This window comes from Thalassophryne amazonica, chromosome 18 (genome assembly GCF_902500255.1).
Source record: "Thalassophryne amazonica chromosome 18, fThaAma1.1, whole genome shotgun sequence".
NCBI lineage: Eukaryota > Metazoa > Chordata > Actinopteri > Batrachoidiformes > Batrachoididae > Thalassophryne > Thalassophryne amazonica.
The window spans coordinates 26,267,511-26,285,650 of record NC_047120.1 but is presented as its reverse complement, the minus strand read 5'-3'; the positions used below and the strand labels follow the sequence as shown (position 1 = coordinate 26,285,650).

Here is an 18,140-nt window from a genome sequence, read left to right as displayed (position 1 = left end):
GTTGGAGAGTTATGAATTTGGATTTATTCATTTAGACAAGCCGTATGTAAACTTTTAAACTCAACTGTAGTTGCTACTAGTATTGCTCCAAATCTGAATGACATATATAACACTTGGTGTAAAATAGTGTCATTTGCAAAATATCAAACTAATATCAAAAGGCAGTCATCAAGAATTGATTTATAACAATCTGTCAAAAACAACAATAAAATGATGTTTTCATGAGGATGTCTTCTAATAAATATGGGTTCCAGTACAGTAAATCATGTATGGATTTGGGTATTATTTTCCAGTGTTGTCCAAAATAGTGTACACAAATCATCCTCGTCTTATTTAGTGTTTTTCATCAACTGTTAAATTAATTTTAACAGTTTGGTGAGTAAGGATATCATCATAGGAATTTTGAGCACAAGTCTGTCTAATGTCTTGGGACTTTGAGTTGTTCTTCCAAGACAAGTATCTATATTACACTTTCTTGTTGTTTCTGTTTGGCTTTCACTCTTGTAACTTGTCCCATAACTTGGTAATTTAATTAATTTAATTTAATTAGCTTATAATGCGCCAAATCACAGCAAAAGCTGTCTCAAGGCACCTTACATAAAATAATTCAACATAAAATTTAAATAAATAATTAAAAATGAATTTAAAAAATTCAAATACATAATTAAAAACAGAAGTAAAAGGATAAAACAGATAAAAAAATAAAAACTATTCATAAGAAAGAGAATAAAAATAGGATTTCAGTCTTGACTTAAAAATGTCTACGGGCTCCGACTGCCTCACGGTCACAGGAAGACTATTCCACAGAGTGGGTGCACGATATGAAAAGGCTCTTTGACCCGCTGACTTCTTCTTCACCCTGGTAACACAGAGAAGTCCCGCATCCTGCGACCGCAAAGCCCGAGCCGGCAGGTAAAGTACCACCAGATCAGCCAGATAAGATGGTGCCAGTCCATGAACAACCTTATAAGTCAATAACAAAACCTTAAAATCTGCTCTCACAGAGACAGGGAGCCAGTGTAAAGATGCCAAAATGGGTGTGATATATTCAGACCTTCTGCTACGTGTCAGAAGTCTGGCGGCAGAGTTCTGAACCAGCTGAACGCCCCTAATGCTGGACTGTGGTAACCCTGAAAATAGAACATTATCATCTGTTTTTATCTTTTTCAGATGCACTATTTTTTTGACATGTACATGAGGCTCCGTGTGGATACATCACCCACTGCCGTGCCCTGGTCCAGTATGTGCAAACAGCTGTTTGGTTTCATTGGGTTCATGCTGTTTATGTTCTATGTTGGGGAGAAATTTCCAGCATATCAGCCAGTGGTAAGTACAAGTCCCATGTATAGTTTGCATTACAAACTGTTATCAGAGACTGTGAAATGGACTTATCTGACTTTAGTTCACTATTCAGACTTGTAATTTGTAATTTTTCTATTCTATGTTGCTTGTGTGTGTGTGTGTGTGTGTGTGTGTGTGTGTGTGTGTGTGTGTGTGTGTGTGTGTGTGTGTGTGTGTGTGTGTGTGTGTACGAGGTCTGTTAGAAAAGTATCGGACCTTCTTATTTTTTGCAAAAACTTGATGGATTTGAATCACGTGTGCTTGCATGAGCAAACCTTGAACCTTTGTGCGCATGCGTGAACTTTTTCACGCCTGTCGATTGCATCATTTTGTGGTAAGCAGCTTCTCTTTGAGGACGTGTGCTGTGGGCTTGGCGGATTTTTATTTCAAGGAAATGGCGGAACGACTGGAGCAGTGCCGCATCAAATTTTGCCAGAAACTGGACGACAGCCAGATGGAAACCATTCGGATGATTCAGACGGCTTTCAGTGACAATGCTATGGGCATCACACAGATTAAGGAGCAGTACAACCGGTTTAAAGACGGCCGCGCAACGGTGGAGAGCGAGCCACGCTCCGGTCAGCCATCAACATGCTGAAATGACCAGAGCATTCCAAAGTGAACGCTGTGGTGTGACTGTCCGAGAAATTGCGAAAGAGGTGGACATCAGCACTTTTTCGGTACATTCCACTGTGACAGAAGATTTGGCCATGAAAAGAGTGGCGGCGAAATTCATGCTGCTTCTGACGGCGGCGCAAAAGCACCTCCGCATTGAAGTCTCATAGGACGTGCTGTGACATACGCACCTCTTCCACAATTTCTCAGATAGTCACACAACTGAAAGAGTCACCGACAGCTGTCTGAATCATCCGAATGGTTTCCACCTGGCTGTCGCCCAGTTTGTGGCAAAATTTGATGCAGCGCTGCTCCAGTCGTTCCGTCTTTTTCCTTGAAATGAAAATCCACCAAGCGCACAGCACATGTCCTCACACAAAGGCTGCTTACCATAAAATGATGCAATCGACATGCGTGAAAAAGTTCACGCATGCGCACGAAGTTTCAAGGTTTGCTCATGCAAGAACCATATGGATTTGAATCACGTGTGATTGCATCAGCCAAGCTTGAACCTTCGTGCGCATGCGTGAGTTTTTTCACGCCTATCAGTTGCGTCATTCGCCTGTGAGCAGGCTTTGAGGGAGCACTGGTCCACCCCTCTCGTCGTTAAGGAAATGGCGGAATGATTTGGAGCTTTGCTGCATCAATTTTTTCCTGAAACTGTGAGAGACCTCCAGGTGGACACCATTTGGAAAATTAATATGGCTTTCAGGGACGATTTTATGGAGATTACACAGATTAAGGCGTGATCCAGCCGGTTTAAAGACCGCCCACAGCGTCTGAGAGCGCGGCGCGCTCCGAGCACCGATCGACAGGCTGACACCCCGTTGAAACAACCAGATCATTTCCAACGTGAAGGCTTTGTTGATCCGGGACGTCGTCTGACTTTCACAAAAAGGCAGAAGGCATGGACATCAGCACTTTTTCGGCACATTCTACTGTTACAGGAGTTTTTTTCATGGAAAAAGAAGCGGATGAATGCGCCACCGTGCCGCTCATGGCGCGGGACAAAACCACCTCCGTGTTGGTCTCTCAAGACCGCTTTCAGGTGGCTTTCAGACGGCTGTCGGTTGCTTTTCAGTAGTGTGATTATCCGAGAAATTGAGCATGAGCTGGACATGCCCCAACATGTCCTGTGAGGCTTCATCACGGCGTTGCTTTGCACCATGCTGCTCCGCCGCGACGCGCGGGATTCTTCCACTCGTCTGTCTCAATGTGCCGAAAAAGTGCTGATGTCCACGTCTTCCGCAATTCCTGTGCTAGTCAGATGACATACCGGATCAAGACAGCGTCCAGTTTAGAAATGAATGGCACATTCCACTGTTACAGGAGTTTTTGTCATGGAAAGAGGAGCGGAGGAATTCCGCGCATCGCCGAGGTGCCGCATGGCGCAAAGCAACGCCGTGATGAAGCCTCACAGGACATGTTGGGGCATGTCCAGCTCATGCTCAATTTCTCAGATATTCACACGGCTGAAAAGCAACCGGAAGCCGTCTGAAAGCCACCTGAAAGCCGTCCTGTGAGACCAACACGGGGGTGGTTTTGTCCCGCGCCATGAGCGGCACGGTGGCGCATTCATCCGCTTCTTTTTCCTTGAGAAAAACTCCTGTAAGAGTGGAATGTGCCGAAAAAGTGCTGATGTCCACGCCTTCTGCCTTTTTGTGAAAGTCAGACGACGTCCCGGATCAACAAAGCCTTCATGTTGGAAATGATCTGGTTGTTTCAGCGGGGTTTATATATATATATATATATATATATATATATATATATATATATATATATATATAGACACCAACATGAATGCTGTAAGAATGACGTGACGGAACTTTTTAAAAATTGGTCTTTCATTTTTATGGGTCTTAACATAATCGGGCAAGAGCCTGAATGTTATGGATTTTTTTGTTGTTGTTGTGCAGGGGGGATGTAATGGAAAGTAAAAAAAAAAATTAGCAACACCAAAATATAAATGAAAATGTACATGATGCTGCATCACACTGCCTTCAGGGCAATTCTATGGTAATGGAATTACAATCTGAGCTAGTAGTTCAAAATCATGCTTCTTGACCTTTTCCCAAATGAAATTTTAACAGCAGATTCCGTGGCACCATTCATTGACACACAAACTTTGGTAGAAATCAGCAAAAGGACCTGGATGAAGTTGGACAATTTCAATTCAGTTTCAATTTATTTTCATTTATATGAGTATAGTGCCAAATAACAACAGAGTTGACTCAAGGCGCTTCACACAAGTAAGGTCTAACCTTACTAACCCCCAGACAACAAACACACATGGTCTTGACCCCGGTAACTGACCTCTGGCAAATTTGATATGGTGTCAGAGAAATTTGATAGTTCGATACAAATGTTACTGAATAGCTTGAACTTTAACCTTTGACTCCAATGGTCTTTATTCCACTGATTTGACTCTTTCCAAATTTGATCTTGTGTTCTGTTTGCTGCAAATGCAGGTGGGGGGGGGATTTTGACCTTTGACTCCCTGTGACCTTTACCATGACAAAACAAACTAAGGGCAGGTGTCGACCCACCTGCACATGGGAATTTGTAAATTGGTCAAAGCACCTTGGAGGAGTACTGAAACAAATACACAAAACTTTATCAAATTATAGAATGATGATAGAAAAGTTGAAGATGGTGACCCTGTGTGCAGCTTTTAGGTGTTTTTAGTACTGTAATTTTCATACAAATTTTTATCTTGTATTTGTTTATCTTCCAGGCTCCGAAACAATACCCCTACAACAACCTGTACTTGGAGAGAGGAGGAGATCCTGAAAAACAACCAGAGGAAGTCAAAAATTATGAAATCTAATTACCTTTATATAAATCCAGTAAATTTCACACATCTGTGTGTGTGTATATATATTTCTGTGGCAAATAAAGATGTGTTAACCCATATGGTACTTCCTGTGTCAGTATTTTGTTTTAAACTCAAATTTCAGAGGCTAAATCTGGACCGTCTGCACCCCCTCCCCCTTTCATCCACCACAAACCCTCACCTCACAGGCTTAATCCCCTCCAGCATTTCTTGGCCTTAGCACTTTTGTTTTGCAGGTACTATTTCCACTTTTATCCAGCACTGGAGCCTGAGGTTGTATCAATATGCATGCAGTTGAAGTTGGAACTTGCATTGCTGGATGATGGGGTATCCTGGGGAGTTTGACTGAGCTGTGGAAAATCCGTCTCAAGCTGACATCAAGTGCAGTCACCGATTAACACAGTCCATTTCACTAGGACTCAAATCTTCGCCCCTTCGTCTTTTCAGTTATCCTGTCATTGTGAGCACTGGGCTGTATCTGTAACATGTGAGTCTTGTTTGTTTTGTTCGTCTCATTAGTATGAACATAGCGGATAGTAACCCCACTGAGTCTGGTCTGCTTTAGGTTTCATCCTATTATCAAATGGACTTGTTCCGTACCGCCTTTTCAACTGTGTAGAGCAGGTAGCTGCGTGGGACAAGGAGTTGGAGGTACAACTATGTAGACCTGGGTGTGATTCACGGTCACATTATCTATGTCCTTGGATGAGACACTTTGGCCCAATCCCAGTACTGTCCTTTTGCCCTACCATTTCACCCTTTACCTTCATTTTGCAAAATGAAGTGGTAGGGTGACAGGAGAGTGGAATTAGGCCGTCTTCTACATTTTTTCAGTGCACCCACTATCGTGTCGTGTCGTGTTGGAGTGGAGTACCACCGCTTCATATGGAAACTGGGATAAGCACCAACACCCATTAGTCCCGGGACCTATATATTGGACTACTGCTGCCAGTGGCCTTGGTTGTGGGTGGGTATGATGTACATGTTCATATAGTGTCTAGTGGGGCGGCATAGCAAAACAATTGGGCATTTGTGATAAGTGTGCTCTGAAATTTGGCACTCACATTCTAAATTAACTTCATTGTCAGATGTGTCCTATAGGGGTCAATGAAGAATTACACAGGGGTCAAAATTTTTAAATGTTCCAGACCTTTAAAGAAAGGTATACCATATTAATGTCTGATCATAATGATTCTATAAGGAATAGTTTGGACTCTGAATGTTATGGGGTAAAAAAAAAAACAGCAAAAATTGTGACAAATTTCAATTTGTACAGAGGTCAAAAGTTAAAGTTCCTCCAATTTTGTGAAAAAGTGATTCACATTTTGCTTTGTCTCCAACAAGGCTGGTATCCGTTGGATTCAATAATGTGCAGGGGCGTCGGACTGGGGGGGTAACGGGTACTATGTGCCCAGAGCATGGGAGGGGGCCCACAAAAAACTGGCATTAAATACATTTTTGTGTTGCATGTTATTAATGTCCATACAATTCATGTTGTAAAAAAATAGAATGAATGTATAAATGTCGCAAAGGATCTCTGAGGGCCCTTCGACCCCTGCACAGTTTTACAGTGATTTAGTCAAGGCGCACAGGCGGCACAGACCCCCCACACACACACACACACATCCCAAACGGGATCTGACAGCATGAGGAGAGGGTTTTAGGCTGAAATAAGTCATGTCTTTACTAACTTGCTAATATCAGCACTGAGGACATACGAGGTCTGTCCATAAAGTATCGTACTTTTTTTTTTTAAACTATATGGATTTGATTCATATGTTTTCACATCAGACAAGCTTGAACCCTTGTGCGCATGCGTGAGTTTTTCCACGCCTGTCGGTGACGTCATTCGCCTGTGAGCACGCCTTGTGGAAGGAGTGGTCCCGCCCCGTCGTCGGATTTTCCAGCTCTCCACAATTTCACTGATACTTACTGGACTGGTAAGCACTGAAAGCCGAGATAGACATGTCCAAACTTGTCCTCTGACACGCCGAAACAGAGGTGTTCCTTTATCTCGCTTCCAAAGCGAATCGGTCGTGACGCACGAAGCCTCCGCACGGCTTTCCATGACAAAATCTCTTGTTAAACGTGAAATCTGACGGAAAATGGCTGATGGCCAGCTCTTGTGATAACCAGAGAAAGAGCACACGACGGTCTCGTATCCACAGAGCCATCAGCTCAGAAATGGTCCGGTGGCTTGTGCCGTGTCGTCGCAGCGCGGCGCGCTGAGCGTCCTTAAAGGGGTTCATAAAGCTGTACTAACAGACCTTATTCTCTATGAAGCCCGTAAAATTTTCACCGAAAGCCAGATACATTTTTTGAATAGTTTCCAGGTGCCAGTCTCTAACAGCTTCTGAAAAAATTCTGATGGAAAAAAACCCCAAATCATTCCACCATTTCCAGACAATGAAAATCCGACGACGGGGTGGGACCACTCCTTCCACAAGGCGTGCTCACAGGCGAATGACGTCACCGACAGGCGTGGAAAAACTCACGCATGCGCACGAGGGTTCAAGCTTGTCTGATGTTTAAACATATGAATCAAATCCATATAGTTTAAAAAAATAAAATAAAAAGGTACGATACTTTACGGACAGACCTCGTATAAAGACACGATAAACCCACGCCGGGTTTGGTGGCAAAATAACTGAACAAGCAGCCGCAGCTCACCGGTATGAAGTTAGTAGTTCATTATTCAGACAGTAATTCGCGATGAAGCAGTTCTGGTTGTATTATGGGCAAAAAATGTTTTTAAAATGGAAATAAACGTGCACTGTTGAATTCTACCTTTAAAAATTTCAAAATAAAACGATTTGGTTTTGATGCTTAAACCAAAAATACGACAGAATATGGAAAGTGTAAACAGACATCGTATACTCATTTATTAGGCTTGTGCTTTGAATTAAATCTGTCAACTCCGTACACTTCACTCTAGTCGCAACTTTAGTTTTAAAAAAGTGCTGCAAAAACAATTATGAAAAGAACTTAGTTACACAACTAGAAAAAATAACGACAAAAACAATTTAAAAATTAAAAAAATAGTCAAGATGACAAGTGACTACTGCACAAATAATATTTTGAAAATTCTGATTTTCTGCGCTGAATAACTGTCCACACTCAAGCAGTAATAGCTTTTACATGGGCAAGTGTATTTTGGCACCACTTGCCCAGATCTGTTGAGTGCCCTTGCCCCATGCCCACCAACCTCCATTTCACCCCCTCTCACCCCTCTGTTTCACTGTATTTAATGATATGACGAACTACTGTCTGGAATTTGAATCACTGTCCAGATACTGAATAACCACACTTAAGCAGTAATAGCTTTTACATGGGCAAATGCATTTTGGCACCACAGGTTGGTGGGCAAAGACCGTTATTGAAGAAAGAGTTATTCAGCTTTTACATGGGCAAGTGTATTTTGACGCAGATGGCAAAGAGGGCAGTGAAAGTGCACACAGCACACCGTGCATCTCCTCATCTGAGGTGGGGGTTTTTTTTTATTCTTTTTTTTAAGATTAAGTGGACCTAAATAAACAATCAAAAACTGATCTAGCTTTTTTTTTTCTTTTTTTTACTGTTAATTCCACTTGGATACTTTTTCTCAAATAATAGTACAATACAAATTTGCCTGTTATATTAATTTTCATTCATTCAATCATTTATTTATTTATTCAATTATCATCCACATGGAAACACAGTCTAGATTCAAATCACAAATCATGTTTCATTGCATTACAAAGGAGCTTTTTTCAGTGCCGGGGTGGGGGGGGATATATTTTATTTATTTTATTAAAAAATTAATTAAAAAATAAATCTGCCTGGTTGTGTTTTACAGCACTCTCATATTTACAATAAAAGAGGGGAAAAATAAAAATAAACACAGAGAAACACAATATAATGACATTATGCCACCTTAAAATTTTGTATTTTGTCATGCTTTGTTGGTTAAAATGGTAAACTTAACCATTTCTAGATAGAAAGTAATTTTTTTTTCTTTTAAATACCCCCTCTGGTAATTTCCCTGAGATGCCACCATCTTCTTTGACGTTTGACGTGGGAAGGTGATGGGCTTGAGTCCAGAAGATCATGGGTTCAAATCCCCGCCCGACTGGAAAATCACTAAGGGCCCTTAATTGGGCAAGGCCTTTAATCCCCTATTGCTCCTGGTGTGTAGTGCACACCTTGTATGGCAGCACACTGACATCGGGGTGAATGTGAGGTATAACTGTAAAGTGCTTTGAGCGTCTGATCAATTTATATAGCGCCAAATCACAACAAACAGTTGCCCCAAGGCGCTTTATATTGTAAGGCAAGGCCATACAATAATTACGTAAAAACCCCAACGGTCAAAACGACCCCCTGTGAGCAAGCACTTGGCAACAGTGAGAAGGAAAAACTCCCTTTTAACAGGAAGAAACCTTCAGCAGAACCAGGCTCAGGGAGGGGCAGTCTTCTGTTGGGACTGGTTGGGGATTATATTGTATTACACACAAACTGCAAGCCACTCAGACATTTCGTTACCCAAGAAAAAGAGAGATTGTTTTGAAATGTAAGTGCATGGGGAGTGTGGCTTAAGTTCACCAGATGAGTGCCATGAGATGTGCAATATGACAGGGAGGCTGCAGCTGTACCCGTCTCACGTGAATGGCGTCAGCAGCGAGTTTCTATCACTGATCGCTCATTGGCCAATATTTTTGAAGCAAATCGGCCGCCATATTACCACTCGCATGTTCCGCTCCTGAAAGGTCTTTTCTATTGACCTTTGACCAGGCGCACGTAACTTTATTCTTTGTGATTTTGTAAAAAAAAAATCCCTTCATGTGCAGTTAAAACTACACAATTCACCAATTCAAACTCTGGATGAACATTTCACCTGTGAGTCTGATTGAAATGGAAAGTAATGAGCAATAATTTGAAGATTTCTATCCCTTATTCCAGCATATAGGCAACAATAATAATAATAAGTGGCTTGTGTGTAGCCACATGTTGAGTTTTGTGTTGGACAAACTATTTTAAGACATTTCTTAGGTCTACTTGTGCATAGTTTTGGAGCTTTAGGCATTGTTGTTATGTGTTTTATTACTAATATTAGGCTGAAGCTCACAGAACTGTGTGTAATAAATATGAACATTGCAAAGGAAAACCAACTCTCTTCCAGGTCTGACACGTGAGGTCAAAGACCAAGAGGTGTAAACTTCAGTCTCAAGGCATCATGACTGAGTGTGTGCAGTGAGAATGGTAAATGGACTGCATTTATATCGCGCTTTTCCATCTGCATTAGACGCTCAAAGGGCTTTACAATAATGCCTCACATTCACCCCGATGTACTTGAAATAAGTGTGGAAAAAAGTCCACCTTGTAAAATGACTTGAAATTAATGACTCAAGTTGAGTATTACACAAATGAAGTGAAGAGGGTGTGGCTATAATAATTTGATGGGAAAAGAAAGGTGCAGGTTGCATGTCTGCAGAGTCTGAAGTCTGGTTTGACTTTGACTTTCAGTGTTTCCAGGGTTTCCTGCCGTCCAATAGATTAAAGGAAAACGAAAGCGTGATGAATTAATTTGCATTTTACATATAGAAGACGGCAAAACTGTTGATTTTACCATCATTACAAATACAAAAGACCTGGATGAATGTTTCAAGCACACATGAGATCAAAAGACTCACAACCTTCAGTCTTGCCGTATGGAATGGGCGGAGTCTGTGGACAGATTAACCGTCATGGTTGCTGTCATAGTTGCTGTGTACGTGTCACATGAAGTCTACAAACGCTGTACATGATTGATGGAGTAAAGGAATACAACTTGTGTAATAATTGTGTGTGCAGTGTAGTTTGTCCACATTCTTAGGAGCTCTGAAAAAAGAGGGACTATGTCTGAAAACGGTCAATAAAAATGAAAAGCTAACAAACCAAACAACAAGCACATATTGATTATTGCAAAAAAAAAAAAATGATTTTATTGATTATTGCAAAATTGGTTTTATTTTCTTACAGCTTTCGTTTTTCCCTGTTGTCCAGTTCTCTCTCAGACTTTTTGTTATTTTATCAACATCATTCCTGCCAAGAACCCAATGAGAGCACAAAGTCCCACCTGCAATATAAACCCAGGAACGGCTCGTTTTGGATTCCATCTTCTTTTCAAATCTGGCTTCCCGGGCTTCCAGCTTTTCCCTGAATTGGAGCTCTTGCTCTTTCAGGTCATTTCTGGCTCTTGACTTCTGCCCCTCAAGCTCCTTCTGGAAACTTCAGGGCTTAATTTTATAATCTTCTCACCCAGAAGAAAAAAGAGTTTACACAAGAGAGAAAAGAGACAATGTTAATGCCTGTTTGAGAAAAGTGTGTAGTGAGAGGTTTTACAGCCTTAAAACATCTATAATAAGTGTAAAAAATAGCGCTACTTCGCGAATTTCCGCCGCATTCACACCGGGCGCGATCAGACGCTACAAATTCACGGGGGTCGCGTGGTGACGGACCACGTGTGTCGCTCTGCTTGGGTGGACTTTCGCTGCGAAAATTCGACCCGGTGCGTCATCAAATAGGAGGAGCTTCCATTCCGCTCGGCGTCAAGTCATCATGACGGACCTTGATCACACGGAGCAAGTTGTTGTGAAAAGCTCCCAATACAGGGAGTATCATTATTTGCTGCAGGAGCTGCGTCTGGATGACGGCCGCTTTCAGCGGTCCTTCCGCCTCTGTGGGACCCAGTTTGAGGACCAACTGTCGTGTTCACGCGCGCACATGTAAACAATTAAAAAAGAAACTCCGTGAAATAAAGGACAAAAGAGACATAAGTCCTGCTCACAGGCTCCTACCAGATACAGGACATGTTCACATCTTCAGTCAAACTCCAGACATCTCCACGTCACTACATATTCAGTGATTTATTGATTGGTCATCACGGTGCGACGAGACGAAAAAGATTTTTCAAAAGTTCAGATTTTTCAATATCGCGCCACAAACGCGCAAAACGCTCAAAATCGCTTCACTCGTGTTGCGCTGCGCGGTTTGGTGCCAAAACGCGTCCTTACATAGGGATTACATGGCAGAGAGAAGAACGTAACTCCCGCGATAAACGAGGTACCACTGTACATCATTAAACAGGAATTTGTACTCTATCCGGATTTGGTGTGACTAGTGTTATTAGGCCTATAATACATGCCCAGTTTATTTTCAGTGCAAGCCCGCCCCCCCACCCTTCTTTTTTTTTCTGCACCGGAGCCACCCGTCCTCTGCGCTCCGGGACTTCCCACTTTACACATTAAGCACTGGGAAACTTGCTTCCTTTTCTCTAAGCTCTTTGTTGAAGTCCTTCTTCAGTGCATCCATCTCTTTTTGGGCATTACTTCTCTGAGTTTCCAGCTTTTGTCTGAATCGAACTTCTTGTTCCTTCAGCTCCTTTTCGCTGTTGGTCTTTTGAGCCTCAAGCTCCTGCTGGAAGCTTGCTTCCTTTGATCGGAGCGCTTTCTTGATGTCCTCCCTCAATACTTCATTCTCTTTCTGGGCATTTCTGCTCTGAGTGTCCAGCTTTTGTTGGAACTGAGTCTCTTGTTCCTTCAACTCTTTCTCTGTGGTGGCCATCTGATCTTTGAGGTCTTTCTGGAATTTCCCTTCTGTTGCTCTCAGCTTCTTGTTGTGCTCTTCCCTCACTGAGTCCAGCTCTTTCTTGGTATACCTGGTCTAAGCTTCCAGCTTTTGTTGAAATTGCTGTTGTTCTTTTGTCAGTTCCTCCTCTACGTTGGCCTTCTGGTCTTCCAAATTCCTTAAATAAATTTCCTCCATGGCTTGCAGCTCACTGTCATGTCCTTTTGTGATATCTGCCAGCTCCTTCTTGAAACTGATTTTGATTTTGAGTAACTCCTGATGAGCGTCTGCAGGTCGTCAGTGGTCGTCTCAGCTGTGCTGACCTCAACCCGAGCAGGTTTTAGAGGCTGTTTATGGACCATCTTCACAGTGCCAAACTGGACTGCAACTTTCTCAGGGTGTTTACTGGCTGGCATCACTCTGCTGAGCCCAACTACTGGTTTCGTAGGGATTTTTGCAGCCAGTGTCACTGAGCTCACCTTGATTTTAGGTTTTCCAGACCGTCAAGCGGCTGGCTTTGCTGTGCAGAACTCGACTATTAGTCTTTCCGGCTGTTCAGTGGCTGGGGTTTGTTTACTGACCTCGACAGTCGGCTTCACTGGCTGGCTAGTGGGCGGCGTCGCTGTGATGACCTCAACTTTAGCAGGTTTCACAGGCTCCATAGGTGGAAACTCCTTGTCAAATTGCTCCTTTTTTATGTTTCTTCCATCTGCCTCTCCTTATTTTTCTGATCCTCACAGCTCTGTGTACAACAAGACAATAATAACATGAAGTATGACTACAATGTTCAATTCCATGATTCAATGAGGGAGCAAGTCCAAAAATGAAAACCCACCTCCCAGTGTTTTGCTAAAATGTACAATAAAATCTTGTTTTTCATGTTTAGCATCACGACATGCAAAGTCATTTGCTCCCAAATGGACAATCAGACTCACCGTCCTCGGATGCTGGTCCACTGTGTCATCAGGATGGAGTTTGTCTTCAGTCGCTGCCACAATGTAGTCATGGAGTGTGAAGGGTGACCTCTGTTTTGATGGTGACCCATCACTGTACAGATTCTTGTTCTTTTTCTTATTCTTCTTTTGTAAAGGTTTAACTTTGAGGATGGTAAATGGACTGCATTTATATAGCGCTTTTCCATCTGCATCAGACGCTCAAAGCGCTTTACAGTTATGCCTCACATTCACCCTGATGTCAGGGTGCTGCCATACAAGGCGCTCACTACACACCGGGAGCAATAGGGGATTAAAGGCCTTGCCTTCTGGACTCAAGCCCAACACCTTAACCACTGAATGAAGAGCTGTTCTTCATCTGACCATGACTCCTGCAATGTTGTGAAGAAGGAGGAGGAAGAAGAAGAAAAGCCTTTATTGTCATTTTACGAGGTCTGTTAGAAAAGTAACGGACCTTTCTATTTTTTGCAATAACCTTATGGATTTGAATCACGTGTGATTGCATCAGCCAAGCTTTAACCTTCGTGCGCATGCGTGAGTTTTTTCACACCTGTCGGTTGCGTCATTCGCCTGTGAGCACGCCTTGTGGGAGGAGTGGTCCAGCCCCCTTGTCGGATTTTCATTGTCAGGAAATTGACTGATCGACTGCTGCTTTGCTTCATCAGATTGGGCAGATTGCGCCATCTGTGCCAAAATGCACTTGCCCATGTAAAAGCTGAATAACTCTTTTTCTTCAATAATGGTCTTTGCCCACCAACCTGTGGCGTCAAAATGCACTTGCCCATGTAAAAGCTATTACTGCTTAAGTGTGGACAGTTATTCAGCATCTGGACAGTGATTCATTTAATCAAAATATGTCATTTTTATTATGCCATTATTTTATATTACTTCATAAGTCAGTACAGTACTCCCTTAATCTACAAGTTGTAGGTTAAGGGAGTGATATTCTGAAAGTCTGTTTGTTATTAATATGGACTGAGTTTAGTGAATGACATTGACTATAAGATGGGTAATCTGTTCTTTAATGTTTTGATTGTAGAATATTGCATTATGTATTTTTTTTTTCTTCACAAAGAGAATTACACACTGTTAAATGATGAATTACACTTACTTTTATTTAATTACTTATTTTGGAAAATTGTGTTAAATTAGATATTTTGCTATGACTGCAGATCTTATATCAAATCAAATCAATTTTATTTATATAGCGCCAAATCACAACAAACAGTTGCCCCAAGGCGCTTTATATTGTAAGGCAAGGCCATACAATAATTACGGAAAAACCCCAACGGTCAAAACGACCCCCTGTGAGCAAGCACTTGGCGACAGTGGGAAGGAAAAACTCCCTTTTAACAGGAAGAAACCTCCAGCAGAACCAGGCTCAGGGAGGGGCAGTCTTCTGCTGGGACTGGTTGGGGCTGAGGGGAGAGAATCAGGAAAAAGACATGCTGTGGAAGACAGCAGAGATCAGTCACTAATGATTAAATGCAGAGTGGTGCATACAGAGCAAAAAGAGAAAGAAACACTCAGTGCATCATGGGAACCCCCCAGCAGTCTAAGTCTATAGCAGCATAACTAAGGGATGGTTCAGGGTCACCTGATCCAGCCCTAACTATAAGCTTTAGCAAAAAAGGAAAGTTTTAAGCCTAATCTTAAAAGTAGAGAGGGTGTCTGTCTCCCTGATCTGAATTGGGAGCTGGTTCCAGAGGAGAGGAGCCTGAAAGCTGAAGGCTCTGCCTCCCATTCTACTCTTACAAACCCTAGGAACTACAAGTAAGCCCGCAGTCTGAGAGCGAAGCGCTCTATTGGGGTGATATGGTACTATGAGGTCCCTAAGATAAGATGGGACCTGATTATTCAAAACCTTATAAGTAAGAAGAAGAATTTTAAATTCTATTCTAGAATTAACAGGAAGCCAATGAAGAGAGGCCAAATTTTGGTGAGCTATGCTCTCTCCTTCTAGTCCCTGTCAGTACTCTAGCTGCAGCATTTTGAATCAACTGAAGGCTTTTCAGGGAACTTTTAGGACAACCTGATAATAATGAATTACAATAGTCCAGCCTAGAGGAAATAAATGCATGAATTAGTTTTTCAGCATCACTCTGAGACAAGACCTTTCTAATTTTAGAGATATTGCGCAAATGCAAAAAAGCAGTCCTACATATTTGTTTAATATGCGCGTTGAATGACATATCCTGATAAAAAATGACTCCAAGATTTCTCACAGTATTACTAGAGGTCAGGGTAATGCCATCCAGAGTAAGGATCTGGTTAGACACCATGTTTCTAAGATTTGTGGGGCCAAGTACAATAACTTCAGTTTTATCTGAGTTTAAAAGCAGGAAATTAGAGGTCATCCATGTCTTTATGTCTGTAAGACAATCCTGCAGTTTAGCTCATTGGTGTGTGTCCTCTGGCTTCATGGATAGATAAAGCTGGGTATCATCTGCGTAACAATGAAAATTTAAGCAATGCTGTCTAATAATACTGCCTAAGGGAAGCATGTATAAAGTGAATAAAATTGGTCCTAGCACAGAACCTTGTGGAACTCCATAATTAACCTTAGTCTGTGAAGAAGATTCCCCATTTACATGAACAAATTGTAATCTATTAGATAAATATGATTCAAACCACCGCAGCGCAGTGCCTTTAATACCTATGGCATGCTCTAATATCTGTAATAAAATTTTATGGTCAACAGTATCAAAAGCAGCACTGAGGTCTAACAGAACAAGCACAGAGATGAGTCCACTGTCTGAGGCCATAAGAAGATCATTTGTAACCTTCACTAATGCTGTTTCTGTACTATGATGAATTCTAAACCCTGACTGAAACTCTTCAAATAGACCATTCCTCTGCAGATGATCAGTTAGCTGTTAGCTGTTTTACAACTACCCTTTCAAGAATTTTTGAGAGAAAAGGAAGGTTGGAAATTGGCCTATAATTAGCTAAGATAGCTGGGTCAAGTGATGGCTTTTTAAGCAATGGTTTAATTACTGCCACCTTAAAAGCCTGTGGTACATAGCCAACTAATAAAGACAGATTGATCATATTTAAGATTGAAGCATTAATTAATGGTAGGGCTTCCTTGAGCAGCCTGGTAGGAATGGGGTCTAATAGACATGTTGATGGTTTGGAGGAAGTAACTAATGAAAATAACTCAGACAGAACAATCTGAGAGAAAGAGTCTAACCAAATACCGGCATCACTGAAAGCAGCCAAAGAGAACGATATGTCTTTGGGATGGTTATGAGTAATTTTTTCTCTAATAGTTAAAATTTTATTAGCAAAGAAAGTCATGAAGTCATTACTAGTTAAAGTTAAAGGAATACTCGGCTCAGTAGAGCACTGACTCTTTGTCAGCCTGGCTACAGTGCTGAAAAGAAACCTGGGGTTGTTCTTATTTTCTTCAATTAGTGATGAGTAGTAAGATGTCCTAGCTTTACGGAGGGCTTTTTTATAGAGCAACAGACTCTTTTTCCAGGCTAAGTGAAAATCTTCTAAATTAGTGAGACGCCATTTCCTCTCCAACTTACAGGTTATCTGCTTTAAGCTGCGAGTTTATGTGTTATACCACGGAGTCAGGCACTTCTGATTTAAAGCTCTCTTTTTCAGAGGAGCTACAGCATCCAAAGTTGTCCTCAATGAGGATATAAAACTATTGACGAGATAATCTATCTCACTCACAGAGTTTAGGTAGCTACTCTGCACTGTGTTGGTATATGGCATTGGAGAACATAAAGAATGAATCATATCCTTAAACCTAGTTACAGCGCTTTCTGAAAGACTTCTACTGTAATGAAACTTATTCCCCACTGCTGGGTAGTCCATCAGAGTAAATGTAAATGTTATTAAGAAATGATCAGACAGAAGGGGATTTTCAGGGAATACTGTTAAGTCTTCAGTTTCCATACCATAAGTCAGAACAAGATCTAAGGTATGATTAAAGTGATGGGTGGACTCATTTACATTTTGAGCAAAGCTAATCGAGTCTAACAATATATTAAATGCAGTAATTATCTTATCTGAGCTAAGCACTAAATCAGACAAAAGGTCCGAAAATTCACAGAGAAACTCACAGTAACGACCAGGTGGACGATAGATAACAACAAATAAAACTGGTTTTTGGGACTTCCAATTTGGATGGACAAGACTAAGAGACAAGCTTTCAAATGAATTAAAGCTCTGTCTGGGTTTTTGATTAATTAATAAGCTGGAGTGGAAGATTGCTGCTAATCCTCCGCCTCGGCCCGTGCTACGAGCGTTCTGGCAGTTAGTGTGACTCGGGGGGTGTTGACTCATTTAAACTAACATATTCATCCTGCTGTAACCAGGTTTCTGTAAGGCAGAATAAATCAATATGTTGATCAATTATTATATCATTTACTAACAGGGACTTCGAAGAGAGAGATCTAATGTTTAATAGACCACATTTAACTGTTTTAGTCTGTGGTGCAGTTGAAGGTGCTATATTATTTTTTCTTTTTGAGTTTTTATGCTTACACCGTCTCTACGGGGATGGGGTAATGAGGGGATGGCAGGGGGAGAGAAGCTGCAGAGAGGTGTGTAAGACTACAACTCTGCTTCCTGGTCCCAACCCTGGATAGTCACGGTTTGGAGGATTTAAGAAAATTAGCCAGATTTCTAGAAATGAGAGCTGCTCCATCCAAAGTGGGATGGATGCCGTCTCTCCTAACAAGACCAGGTTTTTGTTGTGTGGGCCGCCAGAAGAGGAGGTACTGCTGGCCCACCACCAAAGGGCGCCCTGCCTGAAGTGCGGGCTTCAGGCACGAGAGGGCGCTGCCGCCACGGAC

General features: G+C 41.8%; 1 protein-coding gene across 1 annotated transcript in view; it reads left to right on the top strand.

Moving 5' to 3' along the window:
• ndufb8 (NADH:ubiquinone oxidoreductase subunit B8) overlaps window positions 1-4,874 on the top strand; it is a 14,722-nt gene extending 9,848 nt beyond the window's left edge. Inside the window, exons 4-5 of the mRNA XM_034194518.1 lie at window positions 1,171-1,326; window positions 4,691-4,874. Of these exons, the coding sequence (XP_034050409.1) occupies window positions 1,171-1,326; window positions 4,691-4,783 (249 nt within the window). The 3' untranslated portion in view covers window positions 4,784-4,874. The remainder of the gene's footprint in view (window positions 1-1,170; window positions 1,327-4,690) is intronic.
• The last annotated feature ends 13,266 nt before the right edge of the window (window positions 4,875-18,140 follow it).